This window comes from Pinus tabuliformis, chromosome 5_1 (genome assembly GCF_031772625.1).
Source record: "Pinus tabuliformis cultivar Carrire ecotype Pingquan chromosome 5_1, CPIR1, whole genome shotgun sequence".
Taxonomy (NCBI): domain Eukaryota; kingdom Viridiplantae; phylum Streptophyta; class Pinopsida; order Pinales; family Pinaceae; genus Pinus; species Pinus tabuliformis.
In genome coordinates, this window is record NC_142305.1 from 535,415,685 (window position 1) to 535,437,728 (window position 22,044).

A 22,044-nucleotide genomic window follows, 5' to 3' on the forward strand; every position below is an offset into this window, starting at 1 on the left:
CTTGTAATAATAATAAAGAGAAATCTTCTTGAGGGGGTTTGGGGTATTTTTTCCCCTTGGTATCCCTATCTCCTCATTTGGTAGGAGAGCCTCTTGGATAGCTAGTCTCTAACTTGTTTCTTTTCTTTTGCTAGCTTTGTCTTTAGATCTAGTCTCTAACCTTTTTCATTTTGCATTTGTTAGATTAGTTTTCTTGCTTATTTCATTATCATAGTTGCATTAACATTCTTAGATCTATTTTCATCTAATCTTGCAAGTAGTTTTCAACACTTGTCATCTTCTTGATCTAACTTGCTTATTGTGTTCATTGAGTAATTTTCACTTGGCTACTAGATCTAATTGGCATTTCAATTGAAGTTGTTCTAGTATTTTGATCTTATTTGTAATTAATCTAATTCACTTTTCTTCATTGAGTGATTTTCGTTTGCTTCATTGATCATTGGCATAAGCTAATCTTATATTAATATCATAATTTGTGCTCAAAATGCTAATTCCTAACTTGATTATATAAGTGGAATGGTATCTTGCTATTGATAAATCTTGAGATATTTCAATTTTGGAGCATCTCACTCCAATTGTATCTCACTTGGAGCATTTGTTTTAAATTAATATCTAATTTGCATTTTAGATCTCTCTAAAATTTACCTCCAAGCATAAGCTTGGTTGATAGACATCTAGGACAACCTTCCCTAACTATCATTCAATCTCCTTAAATTTGAGTTTGGAGCAAAGGTTAAAATGTGTGACCTCACAGTTCTCTTGTGGCTGAGCCCTTGTAGGAACGAAGGCACACGAGTTGTACTGAAGTCCTAAGGGGGTATCATTAATGAGGCCTTAGCCTTCTTGCAACAACCTCACTCCTTACCAAGTTGAAGGAATTGAGGGGAAGTCAAACCTTAGATTAGGCATTTAATAAAATTTACCAAGACCACTTTGCCTCACACACTTCACATACACTTGTTTGCATCTTTCACACAATTGGTTATTGTATAATTTAGGTTGTGAGCATTTTATCAAATTTGCAAGCATTTCATATATTCTTGTACTTGTTCATTTACATGCTCCTACCAATTGTCTTTTATTGCTATCATAGTTGAACATATATCTCTTTAAAGTACAAGCTCTATTTCCTTGCAAGTTCTAAATCCATTTATTGCTCATATCTCATAGTGTTATATATAATCTCTTGTGTGGTTCACTAACCTCTTGCCTTGCAGGCTGCAGCTTCTCTAATTGTGCAACTTGTTGATCTACTTGACATATCATATTTGCAAGTATTGTGGATTTATTTGTGAGCATATATTTCTTGCAAGTATATTTGGCACTGGTCTAATTATATTTGGCTTGCAGGATATCTTGTTGAATATAATTGATTTATCTCCATTATTGATTGTTATACACTCGTAATTATTCTTGCTAATCAATCTCATTTTAAGATATATTTCAAGTTTTTAAATTGGTGAAGCCTTAACTAATGTAATTAACATCATAATCTCCTAGAGCTTGTTATCTCTAACAAGTTTTCCTTTAGATATCTTTGCTTTAGGGACCACCCTTTGGTTTAGCTAGGAGAGAACCTAAACAGAGAGAGTTGGGATCAAGTGAAAACCCCTTCTTTGAGCGTTTCACTTTTAAGGCCACACTTGGTGGGATTGAGGACTTTTCCCACGCTAATCTAGGTGTGCATCTTAGGCGACAACATGTCCCTAGGGTTTCACTACGAGTCAAAGACAATGACTAGGATGATGGTGAACTAGGACTAGTTAGTATACCATGGGTCGCAAACGCCGAATAGAATCATGGTGACTAGTTGATGCTAATGCTTTACCATGTGTCATAGTTGTTGACCAGATTATGGTAATTGGTTGATGCTATTGATTTACCATGTGTCACAATTTCTGACCAACTTAGGGTAATTAGATGATGCTGATGCTAATGAATAGTTATAACCTTTTCTTAGATAAATTTGTCAACGTGAAAACATGCTGATCTTGGTGTACACAATCCTACGTGCAAACACTATCATTCTTTGCTTGATAAGAAAGCAACCTTTGACTGTTGATTGGGGCACTAATTTGCCTGCTCTAGGATCTCCATAGTTTGGTCAAGAGTTGATTTAACCTTTTTGACTCACCCTCGTCAAAACACCTTCTTATATTGTAGAAGCTCTTCACATGCATGCTCTCTATCTCTGCTAATTTGAGGTTCTTTTATTGTGTGCCAAGTCTACTTGCCTATATTCCCTATTCATTCCCTAGAAAATGCAGTTTTCAAGCTGATTGTATTTATATATAGCACTATTCCCAATAATTTTTTTTGGACTTGATGGAATGCCATTTATAGGCATGGATGTATTTTCTTGACTCGCTAGAAAAACAACCTTCTATTTGGTACGTGAAGATATTGGAAAGATTCGGTATGGTGGACTGCAAGCCTGTGACTACCTCGAGGATCTTAACTTTCAGAAGTTATATGGTAGTGATGTCGGACTAGATTTGGGAAATGCCTCCGAGTTTCATAAACTCATTCGCATTGATGTTCTTGGTGAACCTCCATTTGGACATATGTTTTTTAGTTAGCATGGTGAGCTCATATTTGGTTGAGTCTCACTGGATTGATGCCAAGAATCTTCTGAGATGTCTTCGGGGCACAATCTCTCATGGATTGAGATACACTACCGGAAATATGAAACTGCATGATTATTCGAATATTGAGTGAGTAGGCAGTGTGGAGAGCACTTCTCAGTGTTGGTTCTCTTTGGAATCTGCCTCGATATCCTAGATGAGCAGGAAGAAGAAGTCAATGGCTCTAAGCACTGCCAAGGCAGAATACATTGCTGCTAGCATGGCCTCCTGTGAGGCAGTCTGGTTGTGGAAGCTCTTCAGTGAGCTGTTTGTACACATGATGAATACCACTGTGATTCTCTGTGACAACTAGAGGTGGGATTCGATTATAGAGGAATCCTGTATTCGATGATTGCTCCAGCAGATAAACATCAGATGCTGCCTTATCTGGGATATGGTAAGTCGATGAGCAAGGAGGCTCCATTGCATTGAGACTAATGTACAGGTCGTTGATATTTTGACAAAGCCCCGGGGAAAGATCAAATCTGTGATTTTCCCGAACGACTTGGAGTCATCAAGAGACCCTTGTAAAAGGGTCTTGCATGTTGCATACATTGAGCTCTGGGAGCTCTGGGGGCTTGCGGTTCTTACTGGAGCAACATACGACCACAGGGTGACTCACCCTCCCCTGGTGGTGCGCACTGGGACAAGATGATTCGCTCTCTTGTGAGACAAGATGATTCGCTCTCCTGTGGACAGGATGATTCGCTCTCCTGTGGACAAGATGATTCGCTCTCTTGTGTAGCAGGATGATTAGTTCTCCTGTGAGGTCTGGATGATGTGTTCTCCATGACGATTGTGTAGCAGGATGATTAGTTCTCCTGTGAGGTCTGGATGATGTGTTCTCCATGACAATTGTGTAGCAGGATGATTAGTTCTCCTGTGAGGCCAGGATGATGTGTTCTCCATGGCGATTGTGGAATAGGATGATTCGCTTTCCTGTGGGCCAGGATGATTAGTTCTCCGTGGCATCCAATGGACAAGATGATTCACTCTCTTGTGGATAGGATGATTAGTTCTCCTGTCAAGGCATCCTACCCATGCAGTTTGGGACTCATGGGAAGTACCTCTCATCTGATCAATGAGCAGGGAAATGAGGATAGGGACCATAGTAGTACCGATGGACGCATCGCTGTATCTACCGTACTCCCTATGCTAGGATGACCTTCATTGATCTGGGATCAATAATATGGGTTTGGGACCAGTTGTAGGAGTTGTACCCACTATGACGCTGACTTCAGGTCGGTTGAGACTAGTCTGGGACCAGTGGTACATACTCTGAGACTGACTTCGGGTTAGTGGAGGATTGCTCTGGGACCAGTGGTAGGAGTTGTACCCACTATGACACTGACTTCGGGTCGGTTGAGGACTAGTCTGGGACTAGTGGTACATACTTTGAGACTGACTTGGGTCAGTGGAGGACTGGTCTGGGACCAGTGAGTTGTACCCACTATGACGTTGACTTCGGGTCGGTTGAGACTGGTCTGGGACCAATGGTACATACTCTGAGACTGACTTCGGGTCAGTGGAGGACTGGCCTGGGACCAGTGGTAGGAATTGTACCCACTATGACACTGACTTCGGGTCGGTTGAGGACTGGTCTGGGACCAGTGGTACACACTCTGAGACTGACTTTGAGTCAGTGGAGGATGATACTGGTCCGGGACCAGTGGTAGGAGTTGTACCCACTATGACATTGACTTTGGGTCGGTTGAGGACTGGTCTGGGACCAGTGGTACACACTCTGAGACTGACTTTGAGTCAATATGATACATCCTCGATCATTTCTTCTTCTTCATAATTCGGACAAAGCAGCTCAGAATAGAACAAAGCAGATCAGAAAAGGGCAGAACAGAACATAGCAGAGCAGGCAGGATAGAGCGGAGCAGAGTAGGGGTCAAGCTGTACAGGGCAGTCCATTTGAGGGATGAATAGTAGTGACCGACAGATGAATTGCAGATGGAGTTCTCCCTAGTTGAGAGGGAGTGTTAAAATTAGCAACTAGGGCCAAAATCCATGTGGGTCATCTTATTCATGGCTGATAATATTTTTATTAAATTCCTCTCGTCGAGAAGTGTAGGATTGATCTAAAGATCATTCGATTTCGATAAGTATTTATGGAGATATGAATTTATTTTGATTATGGAATAATTATCAAGTCGACCAACAACTCATGTAGGCTCAGAAGCCCAACAGTCGCATCTATTCAATCATCAACATTTGTGTATAAATACAGGAGGTCTTTTCCTCATTTGGACACACATCTCATCACATCTCTCTCTCTCTCTCCTGCGCAAAAAAGAGGCTCTTCTCCTACTGCGCAGAAAGGGACTCTTCTCTCATGTGTGGAAGGAATGATGCCGGTGATGCCGATGATGCTGGTGATGTCGGTGATGCGGTGATGCCGGTGCCGCTGATACTGATGCTGCTGATCTAGGATTTGCTGCTGCTGATATAAATCAGACTTTTGTGCTATTTCTCTCTGCTGAATTATTGAAGATAAAAGAAGATTTGATCAAAGGGTTTCCCCATATTGGGGTTTGCCCTTGGCTAGCCGCCACATCTGGTGTCTCGTGTCTTGGCTTGTTTTCTGTCGATTGTTTAATGTTCTATTTGCACTTTACTTACTGTACATGTGATTACTAATCTGTGGATAATAATAAGAAAGATAAGTAAACTGCTCTAAGCATAGAGCATACCATAAATTAACACGCCAAAAGGAGATGGTGGAGTTGATGAAAAACTTGGGCAGCAAAGGGAGTTCCAATGGAACTCCAATGGGGGAGCAACATAATAAGGATCCCAATAATGGCAAGGGGTCCAATAGTGAAGAAGCTAGCCATGCACGCACAACCGTACACAACCAACCCCACATATATAGTAAGTCAGCTAGACCCACCATGCCACATTTTCTCAGTGAGGTAACATCTGAACAAGTGGAGCAGAATGACTAAGAAATTCCCTTTGGGGATTATTTGGTGGAGTATAGGAGGTTGGGGCGAGACTTCCAAGCTGCCATGAGCTTCACAGATTTCTGCAACACTTAGATGAAGAACAAGCCCAAGGGTGTGCAAAAGGCAATGAGATAGAACAATGAGCTCCAAAAGACACTAGGGAAGGTGTTTATTCCATGTTTTGATGGGTCATCAAAATGCTTAGCTAGATCATGGGTCCAAAAGCTGGACACCTATTTTCATTTACATCAGATGATTGAGGTTGATGCCATTAAGTTGGCTACACTACATCTGGATGGGGAAGCCCATGAGTGGTGGTATCATGGGTTAGTAACCATGGGTCATGCTAGCATCATCTCATACCCCAAGTTCACGTAGAGACTCATAGAGCGCTTTGATAGGAAGGATCCAAAGATTCATTTCAAAGCATTGTCTTAGCTCAAGCTGACAGGCAGTCTGAAGGCATACATCTCAGAGTTTCAGAGATTGGTAGTGATGGTCACGGACATATCTGAGACACAACTAGTGATTATATTTGTGCAGGGGCTATCTGAGCCTCTACGGGGTTGGGTTAAGGGTTATCAACCTGCCATTCTACGAGATGCAGTTAACAGAGCTAGGGATATGCAAGATGCTATTCTTGAGAGAAGATTCCCTCCGAAGTCCTCTTTTCCCTAGAAGAGCAAAGAGGTCAAACCTTTTAGAAGGAATGGTCCCAGAAATTGAAGTTAGATGAGGAGACCTAGAAGGAGTTGAGAAAGAAGAAGCTTTGTTTCCACTGTTAGGAGCCTTGGGCACTGGGGCGCAGATGTGCAGGAAAAAACAAGATGGCCAAGGCTCATTATATTGAGGTGTACTCAGAGAGTGACAACGATGATGATGATGAGGAGCCAACACTAGAGTAGGCACATGGACAGAGACACCAAACAGTTGGGGTGAGACTTCACAGGGGGGGCAAAGCCCCTATTATCTCATCCATGTCAGGATTCCCCAAGCATCATACTTTCAATGTTAGAGGAGTTCTAGGGTGGCACAAGGTGACAATATTGATTGACGGTGGGGCTTCCCATAACTTCATAGATGTAGCCCTGGTTGATTAAAGAGAGATTTTGAAATAAGAGTTTGATGGCTTCACAATAGCCATACCAGGTGGTCATCAGACGGATTTCTCTAGATACGTCCCAAGCTAAACCTAACCATGGGGAATTATATAGTGATAGATGATTTCTTCGTGGTGGATGTACCAGACACCAATGTGGTGTTAGGAGTTTAGTGGCTCTATTAGATTGGGACATACACTACCAACCAGAGGAACATGGAGATGGAATTCACTGACTCGACAGATGGCAAGAAGGTAGGACTAAGGGCCATGCATTAATATCCACCAAATATAATATCATCTAATAGTATGGAGGTGGTGTTGTAGTGTGATGACATTAGGTGGGCAGTCGAGTGCTTCATTACTGACAATTGACAACGAGATCAACATCGACAACATCCAAACGACATTCAGGTATTACTTCACAAACACAAGGAAGGTTTTACTAACATTCCTCCAGGTAGACCACCAAACAGAGGTTTTGAACATGTTATAGAGTTGGAGGAGGGAGTGCAGGCAGTCATAACCAACCCCTATCGACATCCCAAGGTTTACAAAGATGAAATTGAGAAGGCCATTAAGGAGTTGTTGAGGTTGGGTCATATTCGGCCTAGTTCTAGTCCTTTCACTTCTTCAGTGGTGATGGCTAAGAAGGACGATACCTTGCAGATGTGTATTGACTACTGGGCTCTTAACAAGAGGACACTAAAATCCGGTATCCCATTCCCAGAATAGATGACTTGATGGATGAGCTGAGGGGAGGCAAATATTTTTCGAAGATAGGTCTTTGTTCAAGCTACCATCAGATTTGGGTTTGGGAGCAAGATATCCCGAAGACTGCCTTCAGTTGCCACTATGGGCACTACAAGTTTCTGCTTATGCCATTTGGGCTAGCCAACACACTCGCAACTTTTCATTCCTATATGAACCAGGTGTTCAATAAACAGTTATGGAAGTACTTGCTGGTATTTTTTGATGACATACTTATCTACAGCAAGACTTGGGAGGACCATCTTGTGCACTTGGATGAGGTATTGGGGATTTTGGAGGAACAAGAACTCTATGCAAAAGAATCTAAGTGTGAATTTGGCATGACAAAAATGCTCTACTTAGGACATGTGATCGAACGAAACAGGGTTCAGGGGCACTGGGAAAAAAATAGAGCTATTATTGAGTGGCCTACCCTAAAGAATGTAACTGAACTGAAAAGCTTGCTTGGCCTTTGCAAATAGTACAGGAAGTTTGTGAAGGAGTTATTGCAGTCAACAATGTCTCTAATAGACCTCAGCAAAAAGGGGGCTTTCAGTTGGTCGAATGAAGCACAAACAGCCTTTCAAAAGATGAAACAGGGGATGAGTTTGTGTTTTGTGTTAGCATTGCCATTTTTCACCCAACCATTCATGCTGGAGTGCGATGCTTCAAGGACGAGAATATGAGCAGTTTTGATGTAGAATCACCACCCCATAGCGTTTGTGAGCCGCAAACTCAGGGACTATGAGTGAGATTATTCTATTTATGACAAGGAGATGTTGGCCATTATGCATGCACTGGCCAAATTCATGCAGTATTTAATGGGGAACATATTCAAACTGAAGACAGATCATAATAGCCTGAGATTCCTCATGGAACAAAAAGAGTTGAGTGAGAGACAACATAAATGGATCACAAACTATAGGCCTATGATTTTGAAATTGAGTATGTCAAGGGTAAAAACAATGTCAGTCCCAATGAAGAGTGAGAGTGTCCAATACCACTCTTACTGATCAATTGGAACTGACTTCGGGTTAGTAAGAGTGATATAACTCACTCTCTTTTGGAACTGACTTCGGATCAGTAAGAGTGATATGACACACTCTCTTCATTGGGACTGACTTCAGGTTAGTAAGAGTGCTATTGGACACTCTCTTTTATCTAAAACCGACTTTGGGTCAATAGAGGACGGTATAATACATTCTCGATCATTTCTTCTTCTTCATAGTTCAACAAAGTAGAGTAGAATAGAGCAGAGCATAGCCGAGCAGTGTAGGGCAATGCATTTGATGGCAGAGATAGTACTGACAGACAAATGGATTAGCAGACGGAGTTCTCCCTAGTTGAGAGGGAGTGTTAAAATTGGCAACTAGGGCCAAAATCCATGTGGGTCATTTATTTATGGCAGCTGATATTTTTCTTGGATTCCTCTCATCGAGAGGTGTAGGATTGATTTAAGGATCATCCGATTTCGACGTGTATTCATGGAGATATGAATTTATTTGTATTTCTTGACAATTTGTCAAGGTCGGCCAACAAGCATAATAGTCTTTTACACTCCCAGCTTATCCTCAACGTGGCATATAAGAAGAGGAGACCTTGAGGCATTAGCACACTCATCTCACCATCTCATTCCTCCCCTAGTCTCTTGGGAATGCGTAGGAGGAGGAAGACACTCACACATGGGAGAAGGAAGGACGCAAGCCAATTTTGGGACAACGTTGACCTAGGGCTGACTATGGAGCAGCAGGACTATATTATGCATGCGTTTGAACAACAAAGAGGAAGTTGACTGTGTTCTTGGGTCGGGCAGCCTCTCCTAGGCTAGCCGCATTGCTAGACAACCTAGCATTGACCTGTTGGAGCATATGTTTGGGACAACGTTGACTGGTTAGGGCTAACTGCAGTATTGCTGTAGCATTGACTGTTGTTTGACCTCCTTGTGTTGACTGTTTTGGGCTGTTATCTATTGTTGTTGGAGGCCGAGTTCTCCTAGGTTGATTTAAGGTCTTTTGCGAGCTGTTTGATCAACGTTGACCTTACTGATCAAAGATTGTATTGCTGCTGTTGTAAATCACAGAGTTGTGATATTGTACTATTTCCCTCTCTTTGCTGAATTATTGAAGAATTTAGAAGAATTGACCAAAGGGTTTCCCCGCATTGGGGTTTGTCCTTGGCTGGTGCCACAACTTGTGTCTCTTGTCTTCTGTTGTTTACATTTATGTTCTATCTGCATTTTACTATCATGTTGATGTGATTGCGATACTGGAAATTGATATTGGGCTAATAAGAAGATTTGAAGTAAATTGCTCTTAAGCATAGAACATACCATAATTTAACATTGCTGCTACTGCAACTACTGCAACTACTGCAACTGAGAAGCATTCTAAATAAACTGTCCCTGTTATTGGAATGAGTTCTCCACCATACCCATCTGTTCTCCGAAATAGACGAACTTAGCTCTTCTTAGAGCTTTTGAGTACATCTGCAACCTACTCATTTGTGGGAACATACTGTAGCTGGACCGCTCCATGCTGCACACAATCTCTAATGAAATGAAACCTAATATCTATGTGTTTCGACCTGTCATGAAAAACTGGATTCTCAGAGAGCTTGATGCAACTCTGATTATCGCAGTAGACACTGGTTGCCTGCATCGTCTACCTGAACAAGCTTACTAGTAGCTTCTAAAGCCATATAGCTTCGCACATAGTTGTGCTTGCTGCCATATACTCTACTTCTACAAAGCTCAGTGCTACTGACTTTTGCTTCCTACTACACCAAGAAACCATTCCTAATCCAACGTTGAAGAAGTACCCAGAGGTACTTTTTCCTGTCCACTGAACTGCCTGCCCAATTTACATCTGTGAACCCACATAGTTTGATGTCAACCCCTCGGGTATACCTCAACCCATACTCGATTGTGCCACGCACATACCTCAAAATGTGCCTTGCTACTGTCCAATGTACCCTCTTCAGTTCTACCATAAACTAACTGAGGGTATTGACTACGAAGCAAATATCTGGCCTAGTGTTGACCAGATACATGAGAGAACCGATAAGCTGTCTATACAAGGTGGGGTCAACATCCTTGTCATCTGATGCATTTATCTTCTTCTAGTTGGTGATCATGGGCGTAGACATGGGTCTACAATCCTGCATTCTGAACCTCTTCAGAATATCTGTAGCATATCTTCCTTGCCCAAGGAAGATCTCCTTGTCCTTCTGCCACACTTCCAATCCTAGAAAATAGTGCATCATCCCCAAATCCTTCATATCAAACTCTGCTGCTAGGTTCTTCTTGCAGTCGTCTATGAGCCCTGATGACACTGTTAGGAAGAGATCATCCACATACAATACTAGGATGTGTGGCTCGCCCTCTACCATCAAATAGTAAAGGTTGGGATCTGAGTCACTCTTGATGAATCCCATCTGCTGCAAGTAGCTGTCATTCCGACCATACCATGCACTGGGACCCTGTTTGAGCTCGTATAGAGCCTTCTTCAATCTGCACACATGAGTGCACCTCTCATGAGTCTCGAAGCCCTCTGGCTATTCTATGTACACTTCTTCATCTATCACCTCGTTGAAGAATGTTGTCTTGATGTCCATTTGGTGAATCTTCGACCCCATCTGAGCTACTAGGGATATAAATGACCAAATAAAAGTGTATCTGACAACTGGGGCGAAGGTCTCCTCATAATCTATCACTTCTTTCTGTGCATACCCTTTTGCCATGAACCTAGCCTTGTACTTCTCCATGCTGCCATCTGTAGCATACTTGATCTTCTAGATCCATCGAGAAGGTACTACTGACCTTTCCTCAGGCCTCGACACCACCTCCCAAACATCGTTCGTCGTGATAGAGCTATATTCCTCTACCATGACATCTATCCACACCTGATGCTGTGCAACTTCTTGAAAGTTGGAAGGTTTTGCAACTTGAGCCACCAAGGCTTGGTACCTGTCAGGTTTTTAACGCTCTCTCTTGTTCGTCCTACGAGTTCCAATGAACTCCTCTACATCTCTCAATGTCTGATGAACTTCTCTGTTGGATCAACCACTAGTGGTGGGAGGTTTAACCAACTCCTCCTCATCCTACCCCTGTTGCTCCATCTGCTGTGAACTCACGGGATCTCCTGCACTTGAGGAAATGCTGGTACTAGTTATTGTACTAGATCCTTGTGACTGTCCTACTAGAGGTCCCACTATTTTCCCTTGTGGTTACCCCTGCTGCTGGACCAATGGATCTTCCATTGGCTGATTCTGATCACTTGTGGGCATCTCACGAGATCTCTTGAAAGCTCGGTCCTCCATGAACTTTACGTCTCGTCTCACTACAATCTTCCTATTTCTATGAATGTAGATCTTGTATGCCTTTGAGGTTTCACTATATCCAATGAGGAATCCCTTCTTTGCAGTTTGACCAAATTTGGTGCGCTTTTCATCTGGCACAAGGAAATAAGCCATGCTTCCAAAGATCCTGAAGTGACTAACTTTTGGGTTCCTCCCTGTGAAGACCCCTTCTGGCGTTTTATTCCCTAATGCTCAATGATGAGTCCTATTATGAATATACACTACTGTGTTACATGCCTCTGCCCATAGAAACCTGGTCAAATCCTGGTCATATAACATTGCTTTTGTAGCCTCGACTATAGTTCTGTTTTTTGGCTCTGCTACCCATTCTGCTGTGGATTGTATGGGGTTGTCCACTCTCTTCTGATGCCTTCCTTCACACAAAAATCTGTGAAGTCTTTATCAATATACTCCCCACCATTATTTGAGCGAAGCACCTTGATCTTCTTCCCTGTCGCATTCTCCATGATAGCCTTAAACTCCCTGAAGCAATCGAAGTGATTTTGGTCTTCAAGAAGTAGATCCAGGTTTTCCTGGAATGGTAATCAATAAAGATGCCGATGTATTCGGTCCCACTGAGAGCTCTAGTGGACATCGGACCACAAATGTTTGAGTGTTATAAGTCCTAACACGCCATCTGCTCTGCTGTCACTTCTTAGGAATGTTGTCTTAGCGTATTTCCCAAGCATGCACCCTCTACACACATCATCATGTTTTGTGCCAAGTTCTGGAACCCCTGTTACTGTCTCCCTGAGCATCTTGAGTGCACCATGATGTAAGTGCCCCATTCTCCTATGGCATAGCTCATTCAATTCCTTCCCACTGCTATTGTCACTGCCTACCAGTGCCATTGGAGAATCAAGCTGCAACCTATATACCTTGTTGCTTCGAACTCCAATTTGTCTTACCCTCTTCTAGCTTGGGTGTTTGACAAACACCCTCTTCCCTACGAAGTGGACATCATATCCTTTATGCTGTAGTTGGGATACTGAAACCAGGTTCATACCTAATCTTGGCACATGCAGTGCATTTGTAGCACTAGTACTTGCTTCTAACTTCCTCTGAAAATCGATGGTACCTCTCCCCACTAGAGTACACTTTGTTCTGTTTCCCATCATAATTTGGAAATCCATTTGCTCATTGTAGCTAGAGAAATATTCTCTAACCCCTGTCATGTGAGTTGAAGCTCCATTGTCTATATACCAGACATCTTGTGACGCTGAGCCTGATAAGCAAGCAAATTCATCTTCCAATCTGGAAGACAACTTTGAAGCCCCCCCTTGAATATCAAATTGATCCATGGCCATACTGGAGAATTCTGGGTAAACTTCAGTGTGCTATTTCTCTTCCACCCGACATTGATTCTGCAGTTGCAAACTGCTGCAAAACCCTTTGTGCTTAAACAAGGAATCTGCTCAGCGAAAATCAGAGTTGCTGTTGCTCCCTTTGCCTACTGGAATCACTCAATTGGCAAGTTGAATTTTTCTTCCAACTTGCACTGAAAATTCGAACTTCCCCAGGCAATTCGATCTGCCTAGCTTAGACTCTGCACAACCTCCTAAAACTTGTCCTGCTGCTCCCTCCAAACAAAGAAATTCTGTCTCTGCTTCTGAGCTTCCCCATCTGATCAATCACACTCTGATACCATGTGAAAATTTCACCGCTAAAATCCTATTGCAACAATGGGTATTATTTCTTCTAATTGTTAATTAAATTAGCAGTTTTTTGTTATGACAACAACGAAATAAACACTCTGCAATCTTCACAAAAATACTGGGGAAAGTAAAAGCGCTGGAAACTGAGAAATATGCTAGCACACACACAAAATTTGACACAATTTTTTTTGGAAAATTGTCCTCGGAAAAGCCCAATGTGGGAAAACCGATGCAACAGTTGAGGGTTTTATTATTTTATGTAGCAACAAAAATTCTGTGTACAATAAAATGACATCAAACTGGCGCTTCTATTGGAGAGAAACACTGGCAAAAATATTTTAGGGAATTTACCCTCCTCGTCAAGCAATTCCGCAGCAAATTGAGCCTTAGAACTGGTTCTGGAACACCTCTGCGTCAACCTTCTGCGCTACCTCTGTGTAGGCCCCACTCGTGCTACCCAAAAACAGCCTCTTGATGTGACATCTAGCCTGTTGCTGCCACTGGAAGTGATTCTTTGGGCCTCTTGGAAATTTTCTCGGCCATTGGAAGCTGAATCGACCCCTGCTTTGGTTGAATCGAACTGCCTATCTTGAGGCACTGCACAACCCCTGCCCCGCCTCCTGAAGAATATTTTCGGCCTCCTCTTCTAACTCTTCCGAAACTGGAAACTCGTTTGGAAATATACTATGTTGCCCCTCTGCCACCTGCTACTCGACCCTTACTCGATTTCTACTGCTGAATCACTTGCACTGGAAAATTGAACTGTGTAGACCACTGAGTATCTACACTGGTGTGTCCTCCATCTAGCTATCGACCTCCTCTTATAATCTCTGGTAGGGACTCCAACGACCAAGATTAAAACATAATCGATGGCTAGAATCATATCTGAATCGATCCAAGTGAGTTTCTAGACTTTTCTCACCTTTCTCAATTAATATGATTAATTAACCAGATTTCCTAAGTTTAGACTTAGGAAATATTAAAAAACAGGCTAATAATCTAGTTGAGACACTTCTAGGTGGAATTTCCAGAAACAATTTCTGGGTAATGAAGAGCTCATGTGTTTTAGCCTTTCCACAAAGTTTTGAGACTAGAACACCTTCGATGCTACAAAAAACTAATAGTTACAGAGGATTGGAAGTTACTCATGCTTGTAGAGTACTTCAAAAATAAATTTTCTTGTGAGATTCTAGAAGGATTGGTCTAGGATGACAGCTATCGAGTCATAGATGACATCATCTACTACAAGAACTAGATCTATATAATACGATAATCACAACTCAAGGAGAAAGTTATGTAGGCAACTCACAGTTCACCCCTAGCAAGACATTTGGGGTACTTGAAAACCTACAAGCAAATCAGGGAGAGGTTCACTTGGAAGGGCCTAAAGATGGATATGCTGAGGTTTGTGAAGGAATGCAATGTCTGCTAGCAAAACAAAGCCGAACATATTCATTTGACAGGATTGCTACAACCACTCCCCATCCCTGAGCAGAAATGGGAGAGCATTTCCATGGATTTCATAATTGGCCTACCTCAAGTACATGAGAAAGACTGCACAAAGTTTGCACACTTCTTTGCCATACCTTCAAAATATTCAGTAGCATAGGTGACAAAGTGGTTTTTCAAAGAGGTCTTCCGATTCCACGAGTTTCCAAAGACCATTGTGAGCAATAAGGACAATAGATTTATGGGAAGCTTTTGGCAGGAATTATTCAGAGTTGTGGGTACGAAGTTAACACCGAGCACTAGTTACCACCTGTGGATTTATGGGAAAACAAAGATAGTCAACAAATGGCTGAAGGGCTATCTCAGAAACTATATATCTAGCCAACAAAAAGCATGGGTAAAGTGGTTGCATTTGGGAGAACATTGTTATAACACCACTTTCCACATGTCTATTGGAATGACGCCCTTCAAAGCACTGTATGGATACGATGCCCCAACTTTTGCAGACTGGATATTTGGAGATAGTTGGGCCCCTTTAGCTAAAGATTGGGTTCAAGAGAGCCAGGATTGTCTACGGGTCCTCAAAGATAACTAGTAGATGGCTTACAACAAACAAAAAATCTATGCAGATAGGAACAGGATGGAGTGTAGCTTTGGGGTGGGGGATATGGTGTACCTTCATCTATAGCCCTACTGACAACCATCAATCAAAAGAACAAGGGCAGAAAAATTGAAACCTAGATTCTATGGGCCATAGTGGATCATGAGACGAATTGGGAGGTGGGGGGGGTGGGCTATGAGCTAGAGCTTCTAGAAGGGTGTCAAATTCACAACATCTTCCATGTCTCTTGCCTCAAAAAGGCTCTAGGGCAGCATTTAGTTACTTCTACCGAGCTTCCACCCTTGGATGAAGAAGGGGAATTGGTCTTGGTTTCGGAGGAAATTCTGGAGACAAGGGAATGAAAGTTGAGGAGTAGGATCGTGAAGGAGTACTTGGTGAAGTGGAAGGATCTGCCTATTGAAGATGCCACTTGGGAAGGTGAATAGGTGCTCAAACATCCAGAGTTGAAGTTGCTTGAGAACAAGCAATCTTGGCGAAGATTGTAATGTCCCCAACTGCTTGAGAGGCATATGGTGTTGATTTGGGGTAGCATCGGATGTGCTCTTGCCACGAAATTTGGTGGAGAGGTTAGGGCACATGAGATCTCCAATACCCACAAAGGGTTTGGGTAGATTCTAAACAGTTAGAGAGATATTAAAATAATTAATATTTTTAATGGAGTCCCTAAGTCTAAACTTAGGGAAATTAAAATATTAATGTGGATTAATATAAAACTGTGTTAGAATGGTCCAAAAGACATGGATCAAGACAGATCTAATCTTAGCCGTCGATTAGGGACTTAATCTCGGCCGTTGATATGTCAACGAGAAAAGTATAAAAGGAGGCTTGAGGGTCACTTGGAGAATACACTAGAGTGATTAGTCATTCTATTCTCTAGAGAGGGGTTTGCTAAGAGAGATAGAATTAGTGATCGAGAGTTGTTGCTGAGGGGAATTGAATACAGAAGAACAGAGAGGCAGAGATAGTGCTAGGAGAGAAGCAAGTAGCCAGAGAGAGTGACGCAGTAGCTGCCAAGGCTCACACAGGGCCACACAGAGGTAGCCGAGAGCTGCGTAGAGCCTCAGAGAGGCCAGCGTTGCTGACGTAGAGGGCCAGAAGGCTGATGCAGGGCCTCCTAAGGGTGACGCAGACCCATTCAGGGTGACGCAGGGCCAACGTTGGGCAGAGAGGGGCTGACGCAGTCCAGAAAAGGCTGACGTTGGGGTTTCTGGGGCAGATTGGAGCTAAGGAGCTACTGGAAGGATTATTCAGAGTTTTAGCCAAGAGATTTGTCTCAAACTGAGAGGTATTACTGCCAAGGAAATTCTCTATTGGGTAGGCCAGTTTCGACACCCAGATTGTATTCTGATATTGCTTAATAAGAAAATCCTCAAATAGCTGCACCGGTTTTTCCACATTGAGTTTTTTCCGGGGACATTGGTCCAAAAATAACGGTGTCATTTGGTGTGATTTTTTCTGTTTCTTTCAGTTGTTGATCTGTAATATGTTGAGCATGCACTAGTGTTTATTTTCAGTATTTACATTGTAAATAACTTGTTAAGTAACAGAACAAGTAGGTTGGAATAAATCAGATAAAGTGCATGGAGGGTTTCTAATTAAGTAGACTTAGAAACTTCAACATATGGGGGAATTCCGCTAGCCTAATAAAGTTCCTGTAGGCTAAGGTGGGGAAATTAACTAAGGGTACATGATTCACCTAGGAAAAAAATTACAAATACTAAAGTGATAAAAATAGAGACATGTCTTAAGTTAATGAAAACTCACTTTTAATTTATAAAATGGAAAAACCCACTAAAGCGAATTTATAAAAATAAGTGGGTAAAAATGTGGCAAAAATAGCAAACAAGTTATAAAAAAGGGAAAATGAAGAGTTTCTCCATATTCTAGTCTTTTTCCATTTGAGAAAAAAGAAAATTTAGAGAGCTGTTGGAGAAGAGTCTAGGGTTTTGGAAACTTTATAGATTGCTAGTTTCGGTGTTGAGACTACACACCCTAGGTAGTCGGAGCTTGAATCACTCAGAGTTCACCATTGTGCTTCAACAAAGAAGAAGATTTGGGGAACGATAATGGAGGTAACAATGTTATTAGTTGATTTTATCTTCTAATGATTTGGCTTTCCATATATCTATTTGCAGGCCAAGCTTTTGGAGAAGGAGAGCCACATTTGAGAAACATTCTTGAGGGCCAAACACTGCCATAGGTTCAGGGGTCGATTTACATTGCAAAAAGGGGGGTCGAGTTACCCTCTATTGTCGCTGGGCCGAGTTTCTCTTATTTCAGAGTTGGGACTGATATCTTAAAGGGGCCGAGTTTATCTTCACACAAGGGCTGCATTTCCTCTGTTATGGTGGCTGAATTTCTCTTGAAGGAACAACAAGTTATCTTGTTATGTGTGGAGCTGAGTTATCACTGTAGAAGAAGGCAGAGACATTTCCAGTTTGCTGGCTTAGTTACCTGATTCACATCTGAGCTGAGTTTCTAACAAGAGGATTGGATTACGCTGTGGGAATAAGGGCTGAGTTATTGCCTTTTGTTGCTGGTTGAGTCTCAGCCATTTCGAAGAGGCCGAATCATTTTTTTCTGTACCAGTTTGAGCTGCCATTAATAGACTGATATTTTTATTTGAAGACTGATATTTATGCTGGGATATAAAACTATGGCTGCCATATTTCTGGGCATTACATACCAGGTTTGAAGGCTGGGTTTTTATTGTAATCAGTTCTGAAATATGCTCTTTATTTGCTGTGTACTTGTGTGCCATTTTCAATGAAGATAGTTGTTGAAGTTAAGTCTAACAGTCAGAAACCGTCCATGCACTTTACTGATTTATTCCTACATACTTGTTTTGTTAATTAACAAGTTATTTATCATGTAAATACTGAAAATAAATACAAGTGCATGCTCAACACATTACAGATCATCGATTAAAGAAAATAGAAACAAACACACAAATGACACCGTTATTTTTGGTCTAATGTCCCCGGAAAAACCCAATGCGGGAAAACCGGTGCAGCTAACTGAGGGTTTTATTATTAAGCAGCTCTTTTATGAGTACACTGGGTGCCAAACTGGCTAACCCGACAGAGATAAAAACTCTGGCAGTGATACCTCTCTTCGGAAACAGGTATTCGGAAAGCCTGCGCCATGAAATCCCTTTCCAGCACAATCTGAAGCCGAGTGTAAGCCCTGTTGGCCTCTGCGTCAGCCTGAAACCCTCCGCGTCAGCCTACTGAGGCTCTGCACAGCCTCTATGGCTCTCTGCGTCACTTCGACAACCTCTACGTGGATGACGCGGGCCGCTTTTGGCTCTGCGCAGTCTCTGCTGCCTCTGCGTGGCTACCTCTGGCTCTGCGGAGTCTCTGCTGCCTCTACGTGGCTCCCTCTGGCTCTGCGTCTGCCTCTCTCTGCTTCTGCGCTGGTCTCTCGACACACTCCCTGTCTTTCTGCCTTGTATTCACTGCCCCTCGCTGCAATTGATCACTGATTCTATCTCTCTTAGCAAACCCCGCTCTAAAGAATAGAATCACTGATCACTTTAGTGTGTTCTCCAACTGACCCACAACCCTCTTCTTATATTTTTCTCGTTGGTCCTTCAACGGCAGAGATTAAATCTCTAATCAATGGCTAAAATTAGATTTGGCCGTGACTTTTAGAACCTCTAACCCAATTTTATATTAATAACCATTAATATTTTATTTTTCCTAAGTTTAGACTTAGGAACTCCATTAAAAATATTAATTATTTTAATATCTCCCAAACCGGGTACAATCTGTCCAAACCATTTTTGGGTTTTGGAAATCTCATGGGCTTTAGCCTCTCCACCAATTTGCATGGCTAGAGCACATCCGATGCTACCCCAAATCAACAATAGTGTTAATGTTGCTGTTGATATTAATTACTAGTGGTCTGCTTATTTTCTGAGTTCATTATTATTTGCATACTGCTATTGGAAGTGTTCTGGAAACTTATATTTATCACTGTGTGCACTCATTTGAAACTAAATACAAGAAATACCAACTACAGCCATGCGTCATCAAACTGTTTGACGAAATTCATTAGTGACCAAATCAATAAAATCTCAGAGTTTTGTTGGGAAACTTAAGATACTCCCAGGAGGGTATCTTACACAGATTTATATCATGGAAGAGTACAGATAGTAACCTTGGATGATATTTTATCTATTATGGCAGACATTTTTTAAAATAGAACACGGTAAGAATTAGAAAACCTGTGGTATTAGCTAGAGTCCAAGTCTCACGGGAAGCTCCAGTCAATAGCTGTTACTATTGGTTGTTACTGTTACTGCATGTTGTACTTTGAGTCCCGTCTACCTATTTTGGTCATTTCTGGACAATAATAAAATATAAATTTCAATAGTTGCTCAGGCAAGCACCCCTTCCTAAGAATAGTGGAAAAGGTTTCCCTACACTAAAGGGTGTCCACATTGTTTTATCAAAATTCTATTTTATCCTGTCATCTGTTTATTTGTTGACATGCTGTTGCAATCAACTTCTCCTAAACAATTAATATTCTCTAATCTTTTGACAGTAGTTCAATTGATCTTGACTAACATTCGTAATCGCTGATCTTGATGAATGTCTCTAACAGCTAGTTGATCTTTTACAGGTATGGATTCTTGAGGACTGCCTTGCGAGCACCTGCCCTTGGTTGGATGATGTACAATGTTCTAGTGAGTAACGAGAAAAGTATCGAGTCACAATATAAATCTCATGTCTACGCTGATGCCAATAACGTTAGTTCCTCTCTTGTTGAGAGCAGATATTCCTTGACAAAAAGAGAAGGTGCTCGTTATGCACCTGCGGCCTTTTTGACGGGCATGCTAGATCCTGTTCAAACAAGGGAGGAGTTTTTGGCACTGTTTGCTGAATTGGAAAGTAAGATTCCTGTTTTGGTTGTGTCAACAAAGAATGCTCCGAAACGATCAAAAGCTGAGATGGATGCTCTTCGTGGCGCTAAAGGGATTTCTAAGTTTGTTGAAGTTCCAGGTGCTCTTCTTCCACAAGAGGAATACCCTGGGTCAGTTTCAGATGAACTGTTTGTGTTTCTGAAAGAATTACAGGTAAAGTGATGCTTTAGTTCAGGGTACTGCACAAGTTTACACACGATTTGCGTTATACTAATTTTTAGGAGTTACCATTGAAAATGCACGTAAGGGCATTGTGTTAAAAGATAAATTTTCTTTTTTGCTGCAAGAATCGGAAGCACCTATTCTTAAGCGCGGGACCTACGTAACAGTATAGGTTTTCTTGTGTGTATTAATCAATTTTACAGCTATGAAGGCACTTGGAATTGGTGACTAAAATTGATCATTTCCCAAATTCTATACAACATTTACGTGTGAAATTTACCCCGTTCTCAAAATGTTACGTTGGGCACACCATAATGTTCTGCTTTGTAGTCTATTTTATGTTCACTTTTTATATCATCATTATTTCGTTATTTGTTAAATTTTAATGGCACGTCGATGGTAGACTTCTACAGCAGCATGGGCCTTAAAACATGTAAGTCACAAAATATTATACGTTCAACATTGCTTATTCATTCTTCTTATGAAATATCTATCTTTTCATTAACCAGACGACACAAGCTACACATGTTATATTTATTATGAAACAATGGCATACACAGTTTTTACCCTATGCGAACCATTTTAACGTGACTGAAATCGAATAAACATGAGAATTCTTAAGACTACAAAATGGCCTTTATAGAAAAAGACCTTGAAGACGCAACTAATATCGTTGTCTGGAATTTATTCAACTTGCACTAAACCGAGTCTTGTAAGCTTGCACACCTATCTTTTGGCGGAACTCATTCAGCAATTCACACAACAATGATATATGTGAGGATGCATTAATAGATTAAATAAATGTTGTTCGCCTGGAACAATGTAGCAAGAATTTGAGGGTGTTGCCTTTCCATCTGGCCAACCATCACAAATCATTGTGTCTCCAGTGAACGCCCATGATTTTTCTTGGTCATCTACTCTAGTAGTGGTATCAACATTTTTCTTTTAAAGAATTGGCCCATTCAACTCCAGTTAGCAGCAGGGGCCCCAGATCTTGAGCCACCACCACCAACAAAAACATTAAACATTGCCTAGCATAATGAATTGTTCTTGGCAGTACTAAATGGTATGTTTGCTTCTCCCTTTTCCTATATTTAACCACTGATTTATAAATGGCATGTTTGCTTCTCCCTTCTCCTTTCTTTAACCACTGATCTATGGAAGGTTGTGGCCAAAGTACACGTCTCAGAACAAAGAAAGGTGAGCTTGCGGAGTTCCTCTCGTTTTCCTCTATCTTGGATATGCCTGTGGATTTTTAGATTCTAGCTGCTCCTCCAACTCTTCAAGTTGAATAGTTGCTTTGTCTTCATTATTCTTTTCACTAATAGATCTATGGGCACTTTTAATGATTTTTGGGGTTGTATTGGGACAAAACTTAACCTAATGTCCCATATTTTATCAAGCTGGTATTTCAAGTGCCTAATCCCTCCTGTCATCTCCTTTATA

At 41.6% G+C, this 22,044-nt stretch overlaps 1 protein-coding gene across 1 annotated transcript in view; it reads left to right on the plus strand.

Moving 5' to 3' along the window:
• Positions 1–20,877, plus strand: part of LOC149165913 (alpha/beta-Hydrolases superfamily protein) — a 233,563-nt gene extending 212,686 nt beyond the window's left edge. Inside the window, exon 4 of the mRNA XM_089432419.1 lies at positions 20,136–20,877. Coding sequence (XP_089288545.1) covers positions 20,136–20,598 — 463 coding nt within the window. The 3' untranslated portion in view covers positions 20,599–20,877. The remainder of the gene's footprint in view (positions 1–20,135) is intronic.
• Positions 20,878–22,044: the final 1,167 nt, after the last annotated feature.